Source organism: Orycteropus afer, unplaced genomic scaffold, assembly GCF_000298275.1.
Source record: "Orycteropus afer afer isolate SDZICR_OR568_19922 unplaced genomic scaffold, OryAfe1.0 scaffold00398, whole genome shotgun sequence".
In the NCBI taxonomy this organism is placed as follows: domain Eukaryota; kingdom Metazoa; phylum Chordata; class Mammalia; order Tubulidentata; family Orycteropodidae; genus Orycteropus; species Orycteropus afer.
Genome location: NW_006921985.1, coordinates 381238 through 403760, shown reverse-complemented (window position 1 = coordinate 403760; position 22523 = coordinate 381238). Strand labels below are relative to the sequence as shown.

The 22523-nt window shown below is 57.6% G+C and overlaps 2 protein-coding genes across 2 annotated transcripts in view; one reads left to right on the top strand and one right to left on the bottom strand.

Moving 5' to 3' along the window:
* Positions 1 to 538: 538 nt before the first annotated feature.
* Positions 539 to 14939, bottom strand: TACC3 (transforming acidic coiled-coil containing protein 3). Its single transcript, XM_042782633.1, has 16 exons — positions 14778 to 14939; positions 14476 to 14615; positions 11480 to 12547; positions 10568 to 10664; positions 10238 to 10367; positions 9137 to 9189; positions 8380 to 8483; positions 7425 to 7448; positions 6989 to 7097; positions 6603 to 6707; positions 6295 to 6371; positions 5970 to 6013; positions 4819 to 4979; positions 1069 to 1175; positions 833 to 953; positions 539 to 604 (listed from the first exon to the last, which is right to left on the bottom strand). The coding sequence occupies exons 1-16, from the start codon at positions 14937 to 14939 to the stop codon at positions 539 to 541; spliced, it is 2568 nt and encodes an 855-aa protein (XP_042638567.1).
* A 5050-nt stretch (positions 14940 to 19989) lies between these two features.
* TMEM129 (transmembrane protein 129, E3 ubiquitin ligase) overlaps positions 19990 to 22523 on the top strand; it is a 4818-nt gene continuing 2284 nt past the window's right edge. The window contains exon 1 of the mRNA XM_007953485.2: positions 19990 to 20194. Coding sequence (XP_007951676.1) covers positions 19990 to 20194 — 205 coding nt within the window. The remainder of the gene's footprint in view (positions 20195 to 22523) is intronic.

Here is a 22523-nt window from a genome sequence, read left to right as displayed (position 1 = left end):
TGACCTGAGAGGCCAGGCCTGACTGGGCAGGACACAGTACACTCAGGGCCTGTCCTTGTCCCTGTTCCCGCTCCTTTGCTGCTTGACTCTGGGCCCGGCCCTGTGGCACCTGCCTGCAGAAGGCACTAATGGGCCAGTGTGTCCATTAGGCAGTGATCGGCACGTGCAGGAAGCCACAGGAAGCCGTGTGGGACAGGGAAGGACTTGAAAGCTGGAGCATGACAGAGGCTGCACCATGTGGGACAGAGGCGGCACCATGTGGGACAGAGGCAGCCAATAGGTTGAGGCCTGAGGGGTGGCAGAGGCCGCAGGCTGGCGCAGCCCTCAACTAGGACACCTTCACTGTAATCAAGATCAGAGACACCAATTTCAGCTTATACCTGACAGAAACTTTATTTGATCTTCATTTTAAAGCAATCAAGTTTAAAAATTAGTAGAAAGTGAGAAAGAAAAGTACACAGACCTACTCAGACACAAGGATGAATAGACAAATAGACAGAGACAGAGGAGGGAGAGAGGCCGCGGGTCAGCCGCCACTTCAGATCTTTTCCATCTTTGAAATCAGGTCGTCACAGATCCTTGTCAACTCATCGTTTTCTTTCGTCTGAAGGAAAAAGGAGAATCACTAGGTTTGTGCCCAACGCTCCAAGGGAGTGACTCAGTGGGGACAGAACTCCGCCCAGGGCAGGACAGAGGCTGGGAGGGGTGCCTTCCAGGACGCATGCCATGCCTGGCCCAGAGACAGCCTGCAGGGACCTCCTCAGGTCCCTCCTCCTCCTGACACCACCCCCCGCTGGTCCCCCGCCCCCGGAAGCCCCAGTTGCGGCCGTACCTTCTGCTCGATGGCCTTCTCCAGCGAGTGGACCCGCGTCTGCTCCTTCCGCAGGCTGGCCTGGAAGGCCAGCGCCTCCGCCTGGGCCTTGCTGCGCACCTGGGCGATCTCCTCGTTGGCTCTGGGGGTGCACGGGGAGGGTGCTGAGCCCAGCGGAGGCCACGGCCTGCTCTGCGGCCCGCCCCCAAGCCCGCTGGCTGCCCCACGTCCTCTGACGCGGCCCTCCCAGGACTCACAGACTCAGCTTCTCCTCCGCGTGGGCCTTCAGCGCCTGGTATCTCTGGCCTTCCTTCTCAATCCTCAGGATGTAATCCTCAACACACCTCTTCAGGGACTCTTCGTTCTTTAAAAGAGAAGAGGCTGTCAATTGTACACAGCAAGCAACTCGGTTCACCAGCTCCCAGTCTCGGCTTTTGGAAATCCCAGGGTCAGCTGTGTAGCCCCTAAGGGCTCTGTGGGTTCTTAGTGGTGAACACCAGAGGACCTAAGAAAACAGCACTTCCCGTTTCTTTTCGAAACAGGCCATCGTAATTCCAGAACATACCAGGGAGGATGGGGAAGGGGTGGGGCGGGGTGGGTGAGCCGCACTCAAGCAGTGGCTTGCCCCAAGCCCAGCAGAGACTTCTCCCCATCCAAACTCCCTGAGTACAGCTGTCACCCTGTGACACCCACTTGGTACAACCCCCTCCCGGCACCTCCTGCAACATGAAGACAGGACCCCTGCCTTGCTGCCAGTTCGGGATGGCCCCTGGACCTCTGGTGTGGGAACCCGTCCTCGGCAATGACCGTCTTCCTGGTGCACAGAGCCCGCCCCACGTAGCCCTACCTATGCCTGAGCGCGAAGCACTGCTGGAGAAGGTGGACTGTGCACTGGGCCCGCCCAGCAGCTCCACCCCCAGCTCCTCTCTCCCTGCGGGTCCCGTGTTGTTGGTCCGTCCTCCCTCCCTTGCTGTGCAAAGATGGCCTCGCTCACTGTCCATAGTCCCCTGGGTCTGCTCATGGCCAGAGAAGACCTGCCTGTCCCAGGACCGCTGCCATGCTCACCCCTGGCTGAGTCACGGTACAGCCTGTGGAGGAAGCTAACCTCGATACAGAGGCAGGGCGGACTATGAGGTGTCACAGAGCCTGTCAGTCCTATTCCCTGGTGGCTCTGGGCACACCACGCCCACCTGGAACTTCTGTAGCTCTGTTCCGACGGGCTCTTTCCCTGCCTTCTTCTTCTTCTTTTTTTTTTTAATTATTATTAGGATTTGGGTGAAGATTTACAGAGTAAATTCACTTTTCATACAGCAGTTCACATATACTTTGTCTCATGTCATTGACCAAAATTTACAATGCAGCAGCTCCCCTCCCACTTCCTCCCCATAGTTACCTCCTCCCAGTGTCCATCCCTTCATACTCTTCTGCACCCTGAGCTGTCTCCCTGTGCATAAGCAGCCCTTCCTTCTCCCATGATTGTTCTCTCCAGGGCGTGTGTCTACTTGAGGTAAATGTTTAACTCACATGCCTGTACTTTGTTTGGCTGGAAACCACAGTTGTGGGTTCAATTCCAGACCTGAAGGGCAGCTAGGGGCCATAGTCTCAGTGGTTACACCAGGCTCCATTGGACCAGCAAACCTGGTCCCCACCTTCTTCTTCTTTTTTTTTTTTTTGCCTCCAAACAATTTTGAGTTTTGTACCACTTTGTTCTCCCTCTTTATGTAGGATCTCCTACATCATTCACATGAACTTATAGGCCCATTGTCTGCCAACCCCATATATGATCTTGGATACACTCTCCATTTAGACACACCCAATTGTTCAGCCTGTTCACCCATCTATCCGTCCCTATACCCATGTTTGCTTTCACTGACAACTCAGTACTGTATATGCAAAGGGGTTCATATTTGTTGTCTGTACTGCCCATGTAACTCTATGTCTTTCTCATCCTCAATGCTGCCATATTGGTCACTCACATTTGGTACATTGCCCTTCTCTTCACCCAAATCAATATTTATCTCTATCTATCTAACAGCATTCCCTCCCCTCCTCTCCCACCCCTGGTAACCAACAAAGAAAATGTCCTCCAATAGATAAACCTTTCCTTAACTTTTACAATAACGGACTAATACAATATTTGTCCTTTTGTGACTGACTTATTTCGCTCAGCATAATGTCCTCCAAGTTCATCCACGTTATGCGGTGTTTTGCAGATTCTACATTATTCTTTAGCGTTGCATAGTATTCCATTGTGTGAATGTACCAAAGTTTGGTTATCCATTCCTCAGTTGTTGGACATCTAGGTTGTTTCCAAGTTTTGGCTATTGTAAATAGTGCTGCGATGAACATCGGCGTGCATGTATCTGTTCTTGTTATGGCTCTCACTTCTTTATTTCCCTGCCTTCTTGCATACCCGGTGATTTTGTGCCAGATACTACGCACAAAACAACAGAAATGACAAAAGGCTTCCATTTATGCCTCCTCCTGACGATGGCTGGGGCCAGGGCCACAGAAGACCACCCGTCACATGTCAAGGACTGAAATGGTCAGAAGCAAAGCCACAGTCCGGGTTGGTCCTGAGCTAGCCTCCAGCTGCTCAGCCCTGGGCTCCCCCAGCCTTCAGCCACCTGTCAGCAATCATCCATCCTTCTCTGACAATGTCCGGCATACAGCTGAGCCCAAGCCAGCTGTCCATGTGCGTGGGCCATCCCGTCCCCTAACCGAAGCAGGGATGTCTCTCAAAACCTCTCATGGCAGCCCATGGCATATCGCCAACCAGCTCCATTCACCCCTCCTGCTGCCGTGGCTCCACCCGCCTGCCCTGGGTCCATGGCGGACCAGCTCTGTCCACCCCTCCTGCTGCCCTGGGTCCATGGCGGACCAGCTCTGCCCATCCCTCCTGCTGCCCTGGGTCCGTGGCGGACCAGCTCCGTTCACTCTCGCTGCCCCAGGCCTATGATGGACCAGCTCTGTCCACCTCCCCGCTGCCCTGGGTCCGTGGTGGACCTCCTATGAGCATAAGCACTTGCCCTTCTCAGTAGGGGCACTGGAGGACGTGGCAGAGGGAAGTGGCTCGGTGGTGGCTGTGGCGCAGGGGTTAGGAGAGTGGGTAGAGAACACAGATGGAGCCGTCTCAGCCTCGTGCCCAGAACACAACGTCCCCCTACGACCTTGCAGTGCTGGTGCAGCAGCCAGGTGACCTCTCCCATGGCCCCCGACATGGATACCACGCACTGTAGGCCTCCTGCCTCAGCAGCACTAACCTCCCTCCTGCTCCTCCTCCCAGTCCCTGTCTGATCTGTCCCCGTGGCCTCCGATGCGGCCGCACACCACCACCAGGCTGGCTCGCCTGCTACTGCAAACTGGCTCCAGTCCAGCTCACGCACCGACTCTACTTTCCAGGGGATCCCACGAGGTCTGAGCCACGCCTCAGAGGCGGTCCTTCCCTCCCTCAGTATCTCCCGGTCCGTGGAGCCTGATGTCTCACAGCAGCTCCATCAGCGAGTCTGTATTTCACTCCCGTTAAGCCACCCATTTAAGACACTGACTAGACTCGACAACAGGATGTGGGTCTTCAGGGCGTCCTTGCTGGCTGGACACGGTGCCGCCCCCGTGCCTGACAAACATGGCTGTGCCCTCTGTCCACCCTGCCTGGCTTCTTTAGCCGCCTGGCTCGTGTGCCCGCTGTGACACTCCAGCCTGCCCCGGCCACCGGAGTCCTGTTCCAGGCCCTGCCTGCACAGCCTTCCTATACACGATGGCTCTCCCAGTCAGGTCAGGCCACGGGTGGCCACAGACCGCCCACCCCCACAGAACGTGCCCCAGTGCAAAGGGAAGGCGAGGCCGGACACAGAATCGGGTTATTTTCACAAAGGAGGCTGACTGGGCTTCTGGACCCGTGGGGTGAGACGAGGTCGGCATGGTCCCGTCACTCCTGCCCGCTGTGTACCTGAGAATACTTGGGCAGGACCAGGACAGATGCCACCCCGTGTCCCTGTGACACGTACCTTGTGGTAGCCTTCAATCACTTCCTTCTGCTTCTCAAGACGCTTGAAGAGATCAGAGAAAGACTTTTCCATGGAGTCCAGGTCTGCCGTAAGCTGATCACGTTCTTTCAGAATCTTTTGGATCTTGGCTTCGGCAAGTTCCTTCTCTTTCCTAGCCTCCTCTTCAGAAAATAGAAGCACAACTGCATAAATTGCGTGTCACGAATGACGAAAGCCACGAGGGTGTGGCGGGGGAGGAAGGCAGCAGCTGCCAGGACGGTCCTCAGCGCCTGGCATCCCTCAGGGTCAGGAGAGCCCCAGGACACAGATGTCCCAACTGCAGCTCCACACTGGGCCCCAGGCACGTGGGCCCCAGATACCAGGCAGCCCAAGGTCCCCAAAGAAGAAGGATGGTGCTGAGGCACCCACGGGAGTGGCAGCTGCCCTGTGAGACTCCGGGCTGAGCTCCACGGCACACTCCTGGGAAGGGCAGAGACCAGGACCCAGAGCGCCTGCCCCCAGCCAGTGCTCAGTCTCCAAGGCACCCCCCCCAGATGTCACCGTGGGGGCTCCCAGGAGCTCATCCTTGACCCAGGCTGGCCTGTTACATGCCTCAGCTGCAGCCATGGATGGCGCGGTCAAGCTAAGCATGGATGGCGTGGTCATCCACAGTCACGGATGGCGTGGCCAAGCCAATCATGGATGGCGCGGTCATCCACAGCCACGGATGGCGTGGTCAAGCTAAGGTGGCCAACGACCTCGTGCCACCCCCACTGGCCTGGACATGTTGCCAGCTTGGGGGGGTGGGGGGCAGCAGGGCAGCTGGGCCAGGCCTCTGAGTGGACCACATTTCTCCCGTGCCCCTCACTCCCAGCTGCCCCAGCTGCCAGCTCAGGGTCTGGATGATCTGGGGCCTGCTGTGCATGACAGACAGACACCCCTCCCTTCACTGGCAGATGACTGGCCAACTCCTCCCACGTCCTCCTCAGGCCACGGCTGCTGCGGATCAGGAGGGCAGGATGTGGTCTGGAGAAGGGGCTGCGGGCAGGACACCCTCAGTGTCCGCAGGGACCCCAGTGCTAACTGGGCTGTCCCTAAGCATCCCACGCAGCCCTGCTTCTGGAGCTGGGGCAGACACTGTGGGAGCCCGGGCTGGGGCACTGGGTGCTCACCTGTCACCCGGCGTGCAATCCCTTCAAACTCATCCATGATCCTCCTGTGGGAAGAAAAGCAAGTGAGCTCTGGGGCCACGGGCCAGGGAGGCCGGGAACATGTCTGCTCCAGGGCCAGGGAGGTGGGGAGCTGGTCGGCTCCAGGGCCACATCCCGGGGAGGTGGGGAGCTGGTCGGCTCCGGGGCCACAACCCGGGGAGGCAGGGAGCAGGTCGGCTCTGGGGCCTCGACCCCGGGTGGCAAGGAGCAGGTCTGCTCTGGGGCCACGGGCCAGGGAGGCAGGGAGCAGGTCGGCGGGGAACACTCCATCGAGCCCGAGGCTCACCCCATCTCCTGGTTCCTGGTATAGAGCTCCTCACACTTGCTCTTCAGCTCCACGTTCTCCACTTGCAGGGCTCTCACCTGCACACAGCACTCACTGAGTCAGCGGGTAAGCTGGGGGCAGCCCCGGCCCAGTGTACGCAGGGTACAAGCAGGGCTGCCTCTACCCTGCCGGCAGGGATATGACCAGGTCTCGCCCCAAGTGTCTCAGGTGATATCCTGGGCATAGGAACCGCAGTGCCTTGCTGCCCACGGCAGCCCAGGGACACAGCATCCCCCCCACCCCGTATGTCATTGCCAAGCAGCCCTTACCGCGGCGTCCAGGTCCTTCTGGCTGTACTGCAGCACGTCCACGATGCGGCCCACAGACAGGGGCGGGCCCCCGGGCCCGAGGCCACATGGCGGAGGGCTCGGTACCTGCAGGACAATGGAAAAGCCAAGTGGCAACAGGTGCCTGCTGTGGCCAAACCTGGCTCCCCCCCATGCTCTAGTCTGACAAGCTCACCAGGTTCAGCCACAGCCCCGAGAGAGACTTCCTGGGAAGCTCAGGAGAGATGCGTGAACAGCCCCTAAGATGCAGGGCCATCGCACACCTGCCACTTCCCTGCTAAGGGCCCACCTCCCCGGGAAGGAAATGCTGGGTCGCGAGCAACACACGTCTGCACACTTCCCACAGAGACGGCTCAAACAGGACCCACCGCAGCATCCAGAGCGCCCAAGAAGTCAAACTCCACCAGCCTGGATCCTGGCAGGGTCTCCAACGAAGGGCGGACAGGGGCCTGGGTGCTGAGAGGCAGAGGAGACGGGCTGCAGCTCACGGAGCTGCGCTTTGGACAGACAGACTTCAGTACGAACGACCCAGTTCAATGACGCCCTCCCCTTACTTCCTAACGCAAAACCAATAAAGTAAAGTTTATGCTAAGTTGTGTGTCAAAACTACTAAATGCACGTGTTTTCTCCTGTGTGTGCTCTCAACAAGATAAAACTTAGGAGAAAAAACCAAAACACTTCCATCCATAGTATTTAGCAGGCCTGACTCCCTCCACCCCCACTGGCCCTCTCGCATTTTCTGCCCACCAGTGTGCCAGCAGTCACACCCAGGATGCTGGTCTGTCCAGCCACGGGCACGAACGCCATGCTGTGGCCTGTGCTGCGGCCCTGGCCTCGCTGGCACAGGCCTTCACTTGCTGGTGGCCCGCCTGTGGCACACATCTAACCGCTGCAGCCAGCTCTGCTCACATTTTTCTCTGTGGCTTGTGAGGCCTGTGCCACGCTGGAAGCTGTTCCCCTCAAACTTCCATGAATAAACCCTTACTGCATAGCACAGTGCCTAAGGCACTTGACTGCTAACCAGACGGCTGGCAGTTCAAGCCTACCAGCCACTCCTCAGAAGGAAGATGGGGCAATCTATTTCAGCAGTGATACTGTCTCGGAAACCTAAGAAGGGGTCACTATGAGTCGAGTCCAACTCGATGGCACAGACCAACAACTACTCCAGAGCAGGATGGTAAGCCTGCTATAAGGCCTGAGAGCTAATGTTCTCAGCTCTGTGGGCCACACTACCTGTCACAACTGCTCACATGTACTGCAATACCATGAGAGGAGCCACAGACAACCCACACGTATGTCAGGGAGTGGGGCTGTGTCCTAATAAAACTTTATTTACAAAAACAGGCGGCCAGCGGATTTGGCCTACAGGCCGTGGGCTGCTCACATTTCCTGTTGCTTTAACATTTAGACGTTTACCCCACTGGAGCAGCACACGTAATAAACCCACTTGCCCCTCCCTGAGGGACGCTAGCTGCCCCAGGAAATGGACTAGGGAGCAGAAGCCTAACCACCCCACACAGGGCTGGCCTGAGTCTGTCCCGTCCACCCACCCACCTTCCCACACGTCAGTCTTATCTGTTCCTCTCAAAGCCCTAGGCTCTCGTCTCCAGACGGGACCTGTGAGGCGCCTGCACGGCCACCTCCCTCCAAGGTGCTGTTCAGAAGCTGAGGCGTGAGTGTCTCACTGAGTCTATGGGTCCTGGTGACAGTCATCTCCACACTAGAAGCTTCAGAGCAGAGAGACAGTAGGGAGGCTCACCTGTTGGTCTCCGTGGCCATGGGATCCAGTCTGTTGGGGCTGTCTCTCAGGAGTGGGTCAAATTTGAGGTATAAGGACTGTTTCCTCAAGGCTGACTCCTTAAACTGAAGGGAAGACAGGACCGAGGGGCTAGGTCTCCCCTCTGTGACAGTAGCCCCCAGAGACATGGTTGGTCTCATCCTTGGCAGACCGGGCCCCGGGGTGAGCACGCACTCCTCTGTCCCCCATCTACCCGGTGAATGCCGGCCAGTGGTGCTGGGAAGATCCACCTTGGGTGACCACCTACTTTGGGGGCCTGCTCATAGGTAACCAGAAGAGGCAGCTTCAGAAAAGACACTGCCAGAGAATGGGGGTCCGAGAAAGACCGGTAGTCCCTGGGTGCCCCAACATGCTCGGCTGCTCCCCAGAAGCGGAGCCCATGCTCGGAAGAAAGGCCAGCCACTGAGAACTGCATGGAGCAGGCTCGTGCTGACACACACGGGGCCGCCATGAGTCACAGCTGACTCCACCACAGCTGGCCAGTTGCAGCACCCGGGCCTGGACCCTGGTATGAACCACCGCCCACCCATGAGTGAACAGGGAAAGTTGAACCCTGACTGGGTGACAGGCGACAGAACTGTTATACCTGGGGAGGAGGGGATGGGGGATGGGGGGATGGTACGGGGGGGACAAACAAACAGCAGCCAGGGTGATGTTTTAGGAGAACTCCCTTTCTGAGACAGACTCGTGGAAAGGCCGCCAGCAGACGGGTACTCACCGAGGAGGATCCAAACTGCTCCAGGTAATCAACCTCGGCCCCGGTGCCTAGGACTGGGGACAGGGAGTGTCACTGTGGCGGCCAGGGCTCCCCCACCAAGCGGCCAGCTGGGACTCCCACACAACCAGGGAACACCATGATGGCACAGCCACTGTCTTCCCCACTGCCCAGCTGAGCGCCTCCACGGTGGTACGCCCCACCCAGGGGGTGAGAACCCGCTCTGCGGCAGCCACAACACAGCCCAATCAGAACAGGCCTGACTTTGTTGGCAGAACGGTAACTAGAACGCAAATACCATGGGTCGGAGCTCTGAACATCAGTCTGAAGGGGCACGGGGAGCCCCTGCAAGAGGAGCCCCTTGAGAGACGGGATCACCGCCAGGACTGTGGACAGCAACCCCCACTCAAGGTGGTACAGGCGCCACTGCTCCTGACTGCCCGGCAAGAGGTCGGCTGCTGTGTAACACATCCTCTGCCTTGGTTTTCTAAGAGGGAGGTTAAGTCACCAGCAGGACAGGGACCTGTCATTTTCCTGGTCCAGTTATTATTCCAGGCACCCACATTTTGCAACTTCCAGTCCGTCCTAGTTTTACTTTAGCCATGAACTGAAAAGAACCGTTCAAAGCCCCAGCCAGAACGGAGACCCTATCCACACGTTTTAAAGCAGAAAAATGCTAAACTTTCATGGGGCCATGTGGGTTTGGAGACTGGGCCCCACCTGGCCCTTGTGCTGAGCACGGTTCCTAGGCTGGCTTCAAACTGCATCTCGGCTACACGAGCGCCTGTGCTCTCAGCTGAGGCCCGTCTGTGCCGTCTGCACTGCCCTGTCACGTCTTTTGCCTGCCCTCCCTCCCAGCACGTCTACAGTTTCTGTTTCTAAAAGCTTTTTATGCCAAGGTTATCAGCCCTATTCTGCTGAAAATGCCAAGCTTTTGAAAAACGGTTTAAAGTCACGCAACACAAGTGTCTATAGAATGGCCGCCTGCAGTGAAAGACCAAGGCAACCAACACAAGTGTGCAGAGCTGTGAACACAGCCCCCTGGCTGGCTGCAGGTGTGCCTCAAGCGGGCGGGGACGGACCAGGGGCTCCTGGCCCACGTACCTTCAGCTGAATCCCTGAAGCTCTCCTTGCTGAGGTCCAGGGTGAGGGCCAGATCAGTGGGCATGGCTGTCGGCTCACTGACTGTACTGCTCGTGGGGACCGACGTGTCCCAAGAACAACTTGTTTCCTTCTGGGAGGAAGGTCAGAGGTTGGCAAGCCCAGGGCCTCAAAAGTCCAGTTTGGGTCTTGCCTTGCCCACCAGTCAGGGGAGAATTGTGATGGTCTCCCTCCTCCCCCGGGGCCCCGCTGGGTCCACCCTGCTTCTTGTCTGCAGGCTGTGAGCCGTGACATTAATGGCAGGCCACACCCCGCTCCATGTAGCACACGTACCTCAGCAGCCGCTCTTGGCGCTCCCGCGGGGACCTGGACCTGAGATGTGGCAACTTGGACCTCAGGGGCACCATCAGGCAAGGCTGAACCTACCTGCCTGAAGAGACAGTTAGCAGGAGCCTGTGGGTGCCCTGGCACCCTCACTGCAAAGGGCCAGCCACCTGGGGCCAAACCAAGGGACAGCAGCTCAAATTTCATGTGCATCCCCCTCGTGAACAGGGACAAGGAGACAAGAACCTTGTCAGCAAACACCCAGGCGGGCAAAAGGCTGTGGGACACAGCATCAGGGCGACAGGGACGCCAGGGACTATCTCCCAGAGGTAATCCGCTAGTCACACTGGGACAGAGGAAGGTCCAGGTGGGGAGAGGTGGCTCTCAGAGTGTGCAGTGCTGGGGTCCCTGCTGGGGCTGCCTGTGCGAGTGGACACAGGTGCTGGAGGTTCCTGACCAACCACGGGGCCAGGAAGAGGCCTGGCTCCAGACAAACATCACATGGAGGGAGCCACACCTATGTGGTAATGGAGCGCTCGGCTGTTTGGCTCACAGATGTTTTTTTCCTCAGTAAAGATCATCTGAGCCTACCGTAAATATTCTCACAAAGCACACCGGTTACTAGTTAACAGCATGACAACAGCCACAGGAATGGGTTCCGACACCCATTTGGAACAGGGGGCTGGAGACAAGGGGTAGGGGGCTATGCCTCAGCGTGTGAGGGCCACTGTTCTCTCCATCACTCGGTACAACACCATGTACACCCTCATGTCTCCTGCGCTGGCTCGGGGGCCAGTGCCGCTCCCCCCAGCTCCTCTGCCCCAGTGCTCTTCCCACTGGGGCGTCTATATGGCCACAGAGGAGTGTAGTCAGTGGCCACTCTGGTGCTGGGCCTGTTGACTGTTGATACCTTGTACTTACTGATTTGGAGATGAGGACTCAGTGGTCTCGGGCCTAGCGCTGAGCGGCTTGGCTGTGGGAGAGGCTGACCTGGCCTCTGGTCTTTCTTGGGGCTGGGCCTCCACACATGTGGAACCACCTCCAAATGGATTGAAGTTTGGGTCATCGAGCTTGTCCCAGTCCAGGCTGTACGACCCCCGGGGAGCAGGGACGGGGTGCGCGTCTTCCCTGGCGGCCCCCCGGCCCTCATCTGTCTCCATGGGAGCCTGCCGGGCCTCCTGCTTGGCAGGGGGCTTGACGCCCGGCCTCTTTCCCAGTCTCCTGGGGAGAGGGGCTCGCTTGCTGGGAGCACCGGCAGAGAAGTCAAACTCCAGCTTGACAGGCTCACTCTTTGTGGAGGCAGCCGCCTGCCCAGGGCCCTCTTCTTTCTGAGGACTCAGGGACACAGCCCTTCCAGCTCTTGAAGGGCTAGCTGGGGCTGCGTCCACAAGACCTGAAGCACACGTGGGGGTCGAGACCCAGGCCTCATCTGAGGGCATGGGAGCCTTCGTACCACTGGCAGAGCTGGCTGGTGGCTTCTGCTCCTCCTCCTGGGGGCTGCATACGTCCTCAGGGCAGGCTAGTGCCTCGCCAGGCAGGTCTGCGAGGGCAGCCTCTCCACATGGTCCTTCTGGACTCACAGAGGGGAGGGAGGCAGCCTCAGTGGGAGCAGCACTGACCCCGCCAGAGGGTCCGGCCGAGGATTCCTTGGTGCCTTTGTGAGCACCCTCCGTCTTGTCCGAGGCCATCATCCTGGCAAAGTCTTCCGGGTTTTCAGAATTGAATGGAACCTCTTTATCTGAGAAGGAGTTATCATTGTCTTCCACGGCTTCCTCAAGGCCACCAGGCTCTGGCCTCAGAGACCACAGTGAGCGCTCGAGACTTGCTGGAGCTTGCAGGGAGCCTGAGGAGTCCATATTGCCGAGAAGTGTAAAGCCGGGGTCGCCAGCACTGCCGTTCCCCACTGGTCTCCCGGCACCTTGGGGTGGGGCTATGTCGGTTACAGGTGATCTCTGGAGAATTCCATCTACTTCCCAGGTCAACTGTGGGCTATTTTTAGAAAGAGACTTAGTTAGGACTATGGAACTTGCTAATATGCTTTTCATTAGATCTGAGTCCACATTAGCTGAAGATGGGAAAAAAGCATATTCAGTCAACCCTTCCCTCCAGACTGCATCTCCTGGGACATGGTAAGAGATTAATGCTGATGGACCACCTGGGAGACGTGGCCTTCTGAGAGACACAGCAGAGAGGTGACAAGACAGATGACAGGAGCTCAGGTTTTCTGCACTGCCTCGTTTCCCCTTTGAAGTGGGGACTACCAGAGGTACAGGCAGGGCTTGAGTCCGAATATAGGAGGGTCAAGCTTCGCTCCAGACAGAGGCCGACAGTGAACGTACCGCTTTTAAGGGAGCAGGGCCAAGTGGCTCCCCCGGCCACCTCTTCCTGCTGATGGAAGAGCCCCACCTACTGGGCCCAGGTGCCACCAGGGGCGCAGAGGGCCTCGCCCTCAGAGACAACGTATCCAGCCTTGTCTTCCCTCTAACAGTTCAGGGTTGCTGGGTACACAGGTGTCCCCAGACAGCGAGCTTCGGCAGACAAGATGGGTGATGGGCGGGAGGTCAAACTAGAGGGCTGTAGGGACCGCAACAGCCGAGATGTACTGCCGTGTCTGGGGGCAGTAAGCCACGCCACCCTCAAGTAGTCCCAACACATGGCTGTGCAAATGTGCCACAATGCTAATCACCTCAGTAAGCCTAGGTGACCTGGATGTGGGGGCCTGTTACCCTACCCTCTCAACTTTTCTCCAAGTGACAGGGATGAGAAGGGGAAAATACAGCAGAGAATTCTGAATTCTCATGGACTACAGACTTTCTGGAGCCGTGGAGGCTGGATGAGCCCCCACATTGTTGCTGAGCTCAACCTCAAACCTTAACCAAAAACACCTCTTAGACCCAACAACAAGTTTACCTTGGCGAGTAAAGAACGCCCGCCTGAGCAGCGTGCTCTTTAAGGTCTACACGGGATCAAAGCGACAACGGCAACTGGACAGATTGAGTGGGAACCTTACGGGGCTGGCCGCACAACGTGAAGGGCGTCGTCAGTGCTACCAAATCGTAGAAAACTGTCGAATGGGAGTATGTTCGACTAGGTACGTTCACAACAACAAATAGGAAAACACACAGAACGACTAAAACACACTGTCCGACACCACTGCTCCCAGCTGCTCTCCTCTTGGAAGAGTGGGGAGAAACTGGTTTACCCCCCAAGTTCTGACATTTGGGGGTGACATCACATGGCACGCCCTGACCTTCCAGGCTGCCGCACCAGCCACATAGGAGGATGGTGCAGCGTGGCTCAGCCTATCGGCACCCAGCCAGAGTCACCTGGCACAGGGGCGGCCTGCTCTGGCCACACTCCCTCAACAAGGAGCTCCATGAGGAGACCACCACAGGGTGCCCTGCTGTCCCTCGCTTCTCCTTGGTCACACGTGTTCGGACCAACAGGTTACATAATGTAGTTTCTCTAACTCCAAAGACAAGCACCTATAAGCAGTGTTTCGTTCTGGTGCACACAGGGTCACTACGTGTCAAAACCAAGCTGACTTTCTGAGTCAGAACTCGAGCACTGACTCACAAGCGGAGTGACAGGAGACGGACGGGGTGCACACACGTGCGCACACACACACAGAGGATGGAAGCAGAAGTGCTCTTCCCTACAGAGCAGCTCAGGCTTCTCAGGAGGTGGGAGATAAACCCAGAGGTCAAGATGCTAGCCTGGGCACATCAGGGAGTGATCATGGAAAGTACTCAGATTCCAGAGAGTTGGCTCTTAACGTTCTACTGATGATCACGCCCAATGCCAACTGCTCTGGACTGTGCCACTGCATGCCCCAGGTACGACAACTGAACTGTCCCCAGCACGGTCTGTCAGAGGCCAGCAAGCAGCACAGCGTGTGAAATGGTAGCAACACTTACCTGTCTTTCTGTGTCCGGAGGGGACGGGCACTCCCCGGCCCTGGCGTACTGTCCAGAGGAAACGGGCTCTCGACCTTGTTCATACTTGGACTTAGGATCCTGTGTGTCTGTGGATCCCTCAGAGGTGTCTGAAAAGTCACCTGTCAGGGGAGCGGGAAGGAAAGGCGGCCTCGTAAAGGCTCCATCTCCTCCAGCCAGTGGCTGCCAGCAGTGTGCCAGCTCGGTGAGCCACCGGCAGAGCAGCTGAGGAGGGGAGGCACGGGAGGCACGTTTGGCTGGACACGGGGCCAGGCCACACTCACCTTCATCGCTCTGGCTGTGTTTCTGGGTGGCACATTTTCCTTCTGCGACAGACGGAAGACAGAAGATCTTCCAGTTAGTTCTAGTGGTGAAAACAGGAAGTTGCAGCTCTCTGTGGCCCTGTCACCGGTGATGTTTTCGTCCTTTAAGATCTGCAGACTCATTCTGAAAAGCAGACCACACTTGTTGTCAGCAGGAGGGTGACCAGGACAGTGCCCTTCGGTGTCAGAACTAGGGTGCAAGCCTGAGTTTCTCCCCCTTCCTCTCCGAGGGGAGCAGCTGTGGGCAGGGACCCAGGCGTGACAGTGCCCAGGCTGACCCTGCGGGGTGCAACATCCCCTTTCTGCAATAGCTCAGTTCTGTGCCCCAGAAATCAGGCCTTCTGCAGCAGGTCCTCTGCCAAACAGGGCAGGTAGAGTGGGACCCGTCCTGCCCACCAGGCGGGGAGATTATGGGCAGTGCCACCACATCCCAGCCCAAGAGCGAAAGGGCCTTCCACCTGACGAAGACAAAGGAAACTAAACAGCTGCACTAACTAGTCAGGATTATGACCACTTTCTGAGGCAAAGAGCCTATAAGAAAATTCAAGGAGACAAAGGGCACCTTGGTCTCCCCTCTGTGGCCCCGATTCAGGGAAGCAGCTGGAATGCTGAGCCAAGTAACAGAACAGCAAAGTGGTGACATGGGGCTGCAGTCTGGGCTCCCCCCATCCGGTCGGAGAGCGGGGACTGGATGGAGCATGAGGACGAGGAGCCAGCAGCTGGGAGCAGAGGCCCCAGCAGCACGAGACAGTGACCAGGGGGGGGGCGGGGTGTCCAGAAGCCTCCACGCAGGCTGGAGTCCAGGACCCAGAGCAGGGCCTCCGGCTGCCCCGTCGGTTCTAGACTGGCTCCCCTCCTGCTTCAAGGCCCTTGTGTAGCCCCCACGGGACACACATTTATCTCGCTCTCTGCCAACAGCATCCCTATAGCAGGCTTCACCAGAGAGAAACCAGGCACAATAGAAACAGGTGAATCCCAGAAAGAAAGGCCGTTATGGCCCCCAGCTGCCCTTCAGGTCTGGAACTGAACTCACTCCTTGGCTTCCAGCCAAACAGGCATATGGGGTGAACGTTTACATTAGGTAGATACACTCCCTAGAGAACATAAGGGCAGTGTTTGCACAGGGAGACAGCTCGGGGAGTAGGAGTACATGGGAGGAAAGGACACAGGAAAGAAGTAACTAGGGGAGTAAGCGAGAGTTGTTACATTGAGAGGAATTGCAGTCAACCTCAGGAAACGAAATGTGTACGAAATACTGTATGGAAAATGGGTTTGTTCTGTAAACATTCATCCAAATCACAATAAAAATTAAAGATAAAAAGAAAGGCTGTGGCTGGCCCCAGTTCGCCGTCTAGGGGCTGGGGCTGCAGTTGGAAGGAGAGCAAGCAGACCAGTACTGGAGACGGTGGGCCAGGGTCCCCGGGGCCCCAGCCAAGAGCTTCCAGGTGGTGGAGGTTGGGCACCGTCATCAACCTGGTTTAGAACACCTCTCTGGCTGCTGTGTGGAGGGTCAGAGGCTACTACAGTGGTCTGAGGAGAGCTGGGATGTGGGCATGGCCGGGGGCTCATGGGAGACATACAGAGCAGAAGACGCCAATCAACGGCGATCGTTGGGCTTCCGGCCTGAGCCACGGCGTGAACCGGGTGGGTGGGGCCGGATGGCTGTGGTCGCACAGATCTGGACCTTGGGGAGAGGAGGGTAGCCTGGCCTGGAGGAAGGCAGGAGACCACCACCAGCCTTCCTTCCTCAGGTTTGCCCGTGACTCTTTTACGACAGGGAGCCACAGGAGGGGGTCTTAAGCAGAGGAGTGACACAGGTCAGGCTTGAATTCTGAGGCCATTAAGAGGCTGTGGTGGTAACTGAGGAAGCCGTAAGTGGCTATTGATCAGTCCTGGTGAGAACCAGCAGCCTGGGCACGATGCCGGGAAGAGGAGGCTGGAGGTCGGATTTTCTGTGGTAGCTGGGGCAGCTATGCTCCCCAGGTGTGGTTAGTGTGTGGATAGACAGTGCTCAGCTGCTAACTGAAAGGTGGGAAGTTCAAGTCCACCCAGACACACCTCGGAAGAAAGTCCTGGCCATCTATTTTTGGTGGCAGTGGAGCGGGGGAACCCAGTCACTGGAAACCTTGTGGAGCAAAGTTCTACTCTAACACGAGTTGGAATCTACTCGACCACAACTAGGATCTTTTTCTCTACACAGATGTGAGTTTGTCAGGGTTCTCAGGTTGAGTATGAGAAGCAGCAGCCCAAAGGATGGGCCCAAGAGGAGCGTGAGCTGGCATAGCAGAGCAGAAAGGGACAGCAGGAAGCCAGGGTAGGGGTGGGACTAGGAATCCTGGCTCAGGGACCTGGGGAAGGCAGTGAGGTGGGAGGCCGGCAGGCTGAACGTGTTGGAAAGCAGACTGCATTTGTGTGTCAGGGGTCTGCTGATGCTGAGGTCACCCAGGGAGCAGGTGCAGAGGAAGAAAATGGGAAGCCCGTGGACCGTGCCCTATTGAGTGGACTTTCTGAAGGAGAGCCCCACCGAGGGCGGGGGCTTAGGAGGCAGGTGGAGAAAGGGCTGCAGGGGAAGTGGTTATCTGGCTCCAGGCAGTGGTCAGGTCTGACAGGATGAGGCCCGAGCGTGACACGTGATTTACCACCACACAGGTTGGTGACTGTGGTGGTTAAATTTGTGTGTCAGCTTGGCTGGGCCTGGTTGAGTGGCTGGGCAGCTGGTGGTAGTTATTCCCCATAATGAGGCTGGCAATCAACTCCATGGTGGGATCTACCACAAGCACCTAAGTAGCTGCCTTTGGGATGTGGTCTGCTTCCTGTATATAAGGAGAAGCCTTGGGGAACTGTCTCTAGATTATGGCACACTTGGACCCTGCATGTAGCTGAGTCGTTGTTCAGCAGCGTGCCATGCTTTGTGACCTTGGGACTTATAATGGACTTGAATTAATGGTCTGCTGTGTGGTTTGGTAACATTGGGGCTGTGCCATTTTATTTGTCAACCTTGGGCTTGTTAACCTCAGCAGCCAGTAGCTGCCTGAGTGAAGAGATGCTTCCAGCTTTAGTGGGTTGGCAGCAAGAGGCAGAGCTGAAGCCCTAGGTCGAGAGGCTTTCACCCAGTCCCTAGAGCCTGGCACTTGGAACTCGGACTTAAAGCCTCCAAACTGTAAGAATAAACTCCTGTTTGTTAAAGCTACCCCATTTGTGATATATTCTTGTCAGAGTACTATTAGAAAACAAGAACAGTGCCCCTGCAAGAAAGTGTCACTAGGATGGTGGTGGCAAAAGCCGGATTGCAGCAGGCTCAAGGGAGAACAGGTAGGCTGTGGAGACAGCAGATGCAGAGACGTCCTGAGAAGTATCCGGAAAAGAGGAGCAGAGAAATGGTTAGTAGTTGCAAGGGGCAATAGTATCTCATTTCAGAATGAATGTCACATATAATACGCTGATTCCAGGACCCAGTAGAGGCTGGCTGGCAACAAGGGGGAGTTAGACACACTGAGTGCCCAACGGAGTCCTTGACCCATAAAAAAAGGACACGAGCTTAGAAACAAGAGCAGAGGCCGGACAGCCACAGGGACGAGGGTGGGAGTTGCCGCACGTCCCCTTACAATGTTTCCCCGGCCTTATCCAACCAAGAAGCAAGAAGCGAGTGTTAAAACCCAAGTGTTACAGATCTGAGAAGAGATGAGGTAGTGGGAGGGCCAACAGACCTGGGAACAGAATAGCGCGGCGGGAGCCGAGGGAAAAAAAACAAGCCAGGCCTGAACGGGAGCCAACGATCACGGGATGGGAGGGGCGGGAAAGGCTCCCCTCCCCCACACTCGCCAACGCGGGTCTCGGCTATGGCTCGCACCTGAGTCACCCACCCTCAGCACGCAGCCTGCAGTGCAAAACGCGAACCTTTCCGCGCTGGGGTCAGAGTCCTCTGCAAGAGCCCCCAGCTGCTGCAGGGCCAACGAGGGGACCCCAGTGACACAGTGCGCGGGGTGTGTGTGTGAGAGAAAGCTTCCGGAGAAAGTGGTGGCCGAGCAATGAGGCCCAGTGGGCCCCCGAGAGCAGAGGCCAAATGAGGGGCCACGCCCGAGGCCGCCCGCAACGACCCCAGCTGAGACAGTCCGGCGCCTCCAGCCCCCCGACCGCCTCCAGATGCCAGGGGGTAGGCTCCTGCCACCGCGCCCGTGACCGGGATGCGGTCACCTGCCTACCTGCCCGTCCGCCCGCCGCCGGGCTCCGGGCCTGCGTCCCGCTGCTCGCCGAGAGAAAGGAGATAAGGTAGGGGAAGAGAGGCGCCTGCTTCGCCGCCGAACCCCGGCAGTCAATACCCGCTGCGATTCCCCGCCGGAGTGCTGCTGTACGCCGCGCCCCGCGGATTCAAATACCGACGGTTGGCTCCGCGCGGCCAATCAGCGCGCGGGGGGCGCGGGCTATGCAAGAGGCTGTAGAGCCAATGGGAGGCCACGCTGCGCCAACCCCCGCCCACCCTACCCCGTGAGCACTGCATTCTGCTTCCTGGCGCGAGGGGCAAGCTGGGAGCTGTGGGCGGGGCGGCGGAGCGCCCACGGAGCTGAGGGGAATCTCAGTCCCGCCGCATAAGTGAAAAAGTAGGGATGCCCGTGGCCAGGCTTCTCAGAGGTGACGGCGGGGAAGCGTCACAACCGCATAGCTCGGCTCCGCACTCACGTCCACGTATGGTCCCTTCCTGCCGCCAGGCCCCGACGGGCAGTGACTGTGGGGGCTGCTGTACTCTGGAGGATCTGTGGTTCTCCCAGGACGTGACTGGGGTGGGGCGGCCTGGGAGCCACACGCTCGGGTCTCAGTTTCCCTAGGTGTAAAATGATGACGCATCGCCGCCTCCAGGACCGGCCGTGCCCACGAACTGCACCCTTGCCGAGGCTCTGTCTCGCACTGGCCCGCAGACGACAAGGACTCCATCTCCCAGAATATCTTGCGACCGGCTGGGCGGTGGGGGCTCTCTTTCCCCGGGTGCACCACGGACAGCCGGAACTCATCTCCCAGACTGCTCTGCGTGCGTCGGGGACTCCATTTCCCAGAACGCCCTGCGGCCGGCCTGGCGGCGGTGGCCACAACTGACGCGTCGGGACTGGAACGCTCAGGCCTCTTCCCGTGGCGGCGGGGACAGCGGGCCTCGCTCGGGCGGCTTCCCAGCGGCAGCGCCATGGACAGCCCCGAGGTCACGTTCACCCTGGCCTACTTGGTCTTCTCCGTGTGCTTCGTGTTCACGCCCAATGAGTTCCACTCGGCCGGGCTCACCGTGCAGAACCTGCTGTCGGCCTGGCTGGGCAGCGAGGACGCCGCCTTCGTGCCTTACCACCTGCGCCGCACGGCCGCCACTCTGCTGTGCCACTCGCTGCTGCCGCTCGGTGAGGCGGGCCGGGCCGCTCCCGGGGACTGCTACCTCCCCACCCAGGCCCCACCTGCCCGCACACGCAGGCCCCGACCCCCATGGCCCTGCCCGGCGGCGTGGGGACAGCTCACCGCTGGCCTCTTCCGGGCAGTGAGCTATCTGGCTGGAGCTTTGAGCTCACGACTCTCAGTGTCTGCAGGCGCAGCCCCTCAGCGGTGCTGACACGGATTTCAGAAATTCCCACCTCTCTGCTTGGTTGTCGCCTGTGAGGTTCTGGGCCAGCTCTTTCCCAGAAGTAGTGCGCCGCTCCGTGGTACGACCTGAAGGCGGTACTGAGTCCTGAGTCGGCAGGCCCTTTCGCTCTCTCCCGGCCTATTTCCTGGTGTCACAAACCAGGAGTCAGGCCAGCTTGCCCTTGTTAAGGAGAGCGGACTCCCAGGAGGGATCCCGTGCACACCTGTGCCCCGAACTCATTGGTTGGGGGTGGGTTTGCATGCGTGCAACTCAGATCTCCCCTGCCCCACCCACAGATGTAGCATAAGCGTGGTGGACTGCGTCCCACCCAGGAGGAGGGCAGTGCAGGGCTGGTGTGGGGCATTCATGGATGTCCTGCCATGTCTCCCCTCTGGACAGTGGCCTCAAAGTCTGCACGGCACTGAACCAGCAGCTCCGTCGGCTTGCTGACTGGAGAGAACCAGAGAGTTCCCACCAACACCTGCTTCCTTGCACATCTGGAGGTGGGGAGTGGCTGGGATGGGAAGTGGCTGTTCCCAGGCATGCCAGTCAGGAGCTCTAGAAAGCAGATGCTCAGATGAAGTTCATTGTGCAAAGGGTTCTTGAGAAAGGAGCAGGGAGGAAGTGGGTCCAGGCAGGGGAGCAGCACCAACCGCCCCCTCCCCCCAGTGGGAGGCTCTGAAGTCTGGGTTGGGGAGAAATAGGCAGACTCCAGGACCACAGTCTCGCTCAGGTGTTGGCTAGAGCCACCCCGAGGAGACTGACCTCGGTGCGAGGCTCGGCACCATTCTGAGGGGTTCTGAATAGAGCTTCTCGTGTCTGCCTCTTGGGGACCTACTCCTCAAAGGGTCAGAAAAGGGGTGCCCGGCCAGCAGTGTCAGTACCTGTTGTAAGGTCGCGGTAAAGAGGATAAGGCACACAGAAAGTACAGTAAGGAAAGCTTTATTCTGCGCCCCGGGGCGAGACTCACGGGTCCCTGAAAGGGGCCAGAGAAGTCGCGCCACCCGAGTGAAAGAAAAGGGTTTTTATAGTGTTATTTTTCCTGTTCTTCAGCGGAAGGGTTGAGAGCAGGGGATGTGTTACAGGAACCAATGAGGTTAAAGCACCCTATTAGCATGGGGGCAGGAAGTAGAGCTGAAGCACTTCATTAACATAGTGGGCAGGAAATGGTTGGGGGCTTTCCTAAGCAAGGGTTAGGTGTTAGGGTCTTTCGTAAGTAAGGGTCATGCGCTGGGGTTTGGTATGGGTCTGGTCAGGCGCTTCCTTGCTTGACCAGTTCTTATAATTCCCTCCGGCTTAATCATTCACCCGCCTGGCCTGCTTTGTTCCTGTTCCTGCCTGACACCTGTCACTAATGAAAAAACCAAACTCGCTGCCATTGAGTTGGTTCCAACAAGTAGCAACCCCTTCTTGGAACTCTGAAGCGGTATCTCTACGGAAGTAGATTGCCCAGTATTCGGAGGAATAGCTGGTGGGTTTGAACTGCCAGCTTTCTGGTAGCAGTCAAATGCCTTAGGCACTCAACACTTACTGTTAGTTTTTGCTAACTTAAACCTACCTCACTGCCCATGTTCTGCTGTGAGTCAGAGATGACTCGATGGCACTTAACAACAACAACACTGTCCATGTTATCACTCTGGTTGATGTTCTGGGTGGCCCCTGGGTTGCTGTGATTGTCCTTACCATTCTTTGAGCATATCCTGGCTTCTCCGGTGGTGTAGAGCTTAAGGCGTTAATGCTATGAGTCGAATCGACTTGAGAGCAGTGAGTTTGGTTTGGGTTTTGGCTTCCTGGCACTGTGTGAGCTCCACCCCCACTCTGGAATGAGCCCACCTCCCATCGACCTCCTAAGGAGAATGGGATTGACAGGCCACCGGGGCTATGCCTGTACGGTGGTCACCTCTGCGTGGGTGACACCAGATCACTGTATGTATTTCTGCTTTTTTAACTTTTTCAGTCACATATTACTTAAATAAGGAGCTCTGGTGGCATAGTGCCTAAGGCATTTGACTGCTAACCAGAAGGCTGGCGGTTCAAACCCACCAGCCACTCCTCAGAAGGAAGGTTGGGGGATCTACTTCACTAGTGATAACTGCCTCGGAAACCCAAGG

Coding starts and splice junctions, on each gene's coding strand:
- TACC3 (XM_042782633.1), bottom strand. CDS start 14,939: ATGAGTCTGCAGATCTTAAAGGACGAAAACATCACCGGTGACAGGGCC. Junction 12,548..14,475: donor CTCCGGACACAGAAAGACAG/GTAAGTGTTGCT, acceptor TTCTAAAAATAG/CCCACAGTTGACCTGGGAAG. Junction 7,098..7,424: donor GCAGCACAGGCCACAGCATG/GCGTTCGTGCCC, acceptor CGTGAGCTGCAG/CCCGTCTCCTCTGCCTCTCA.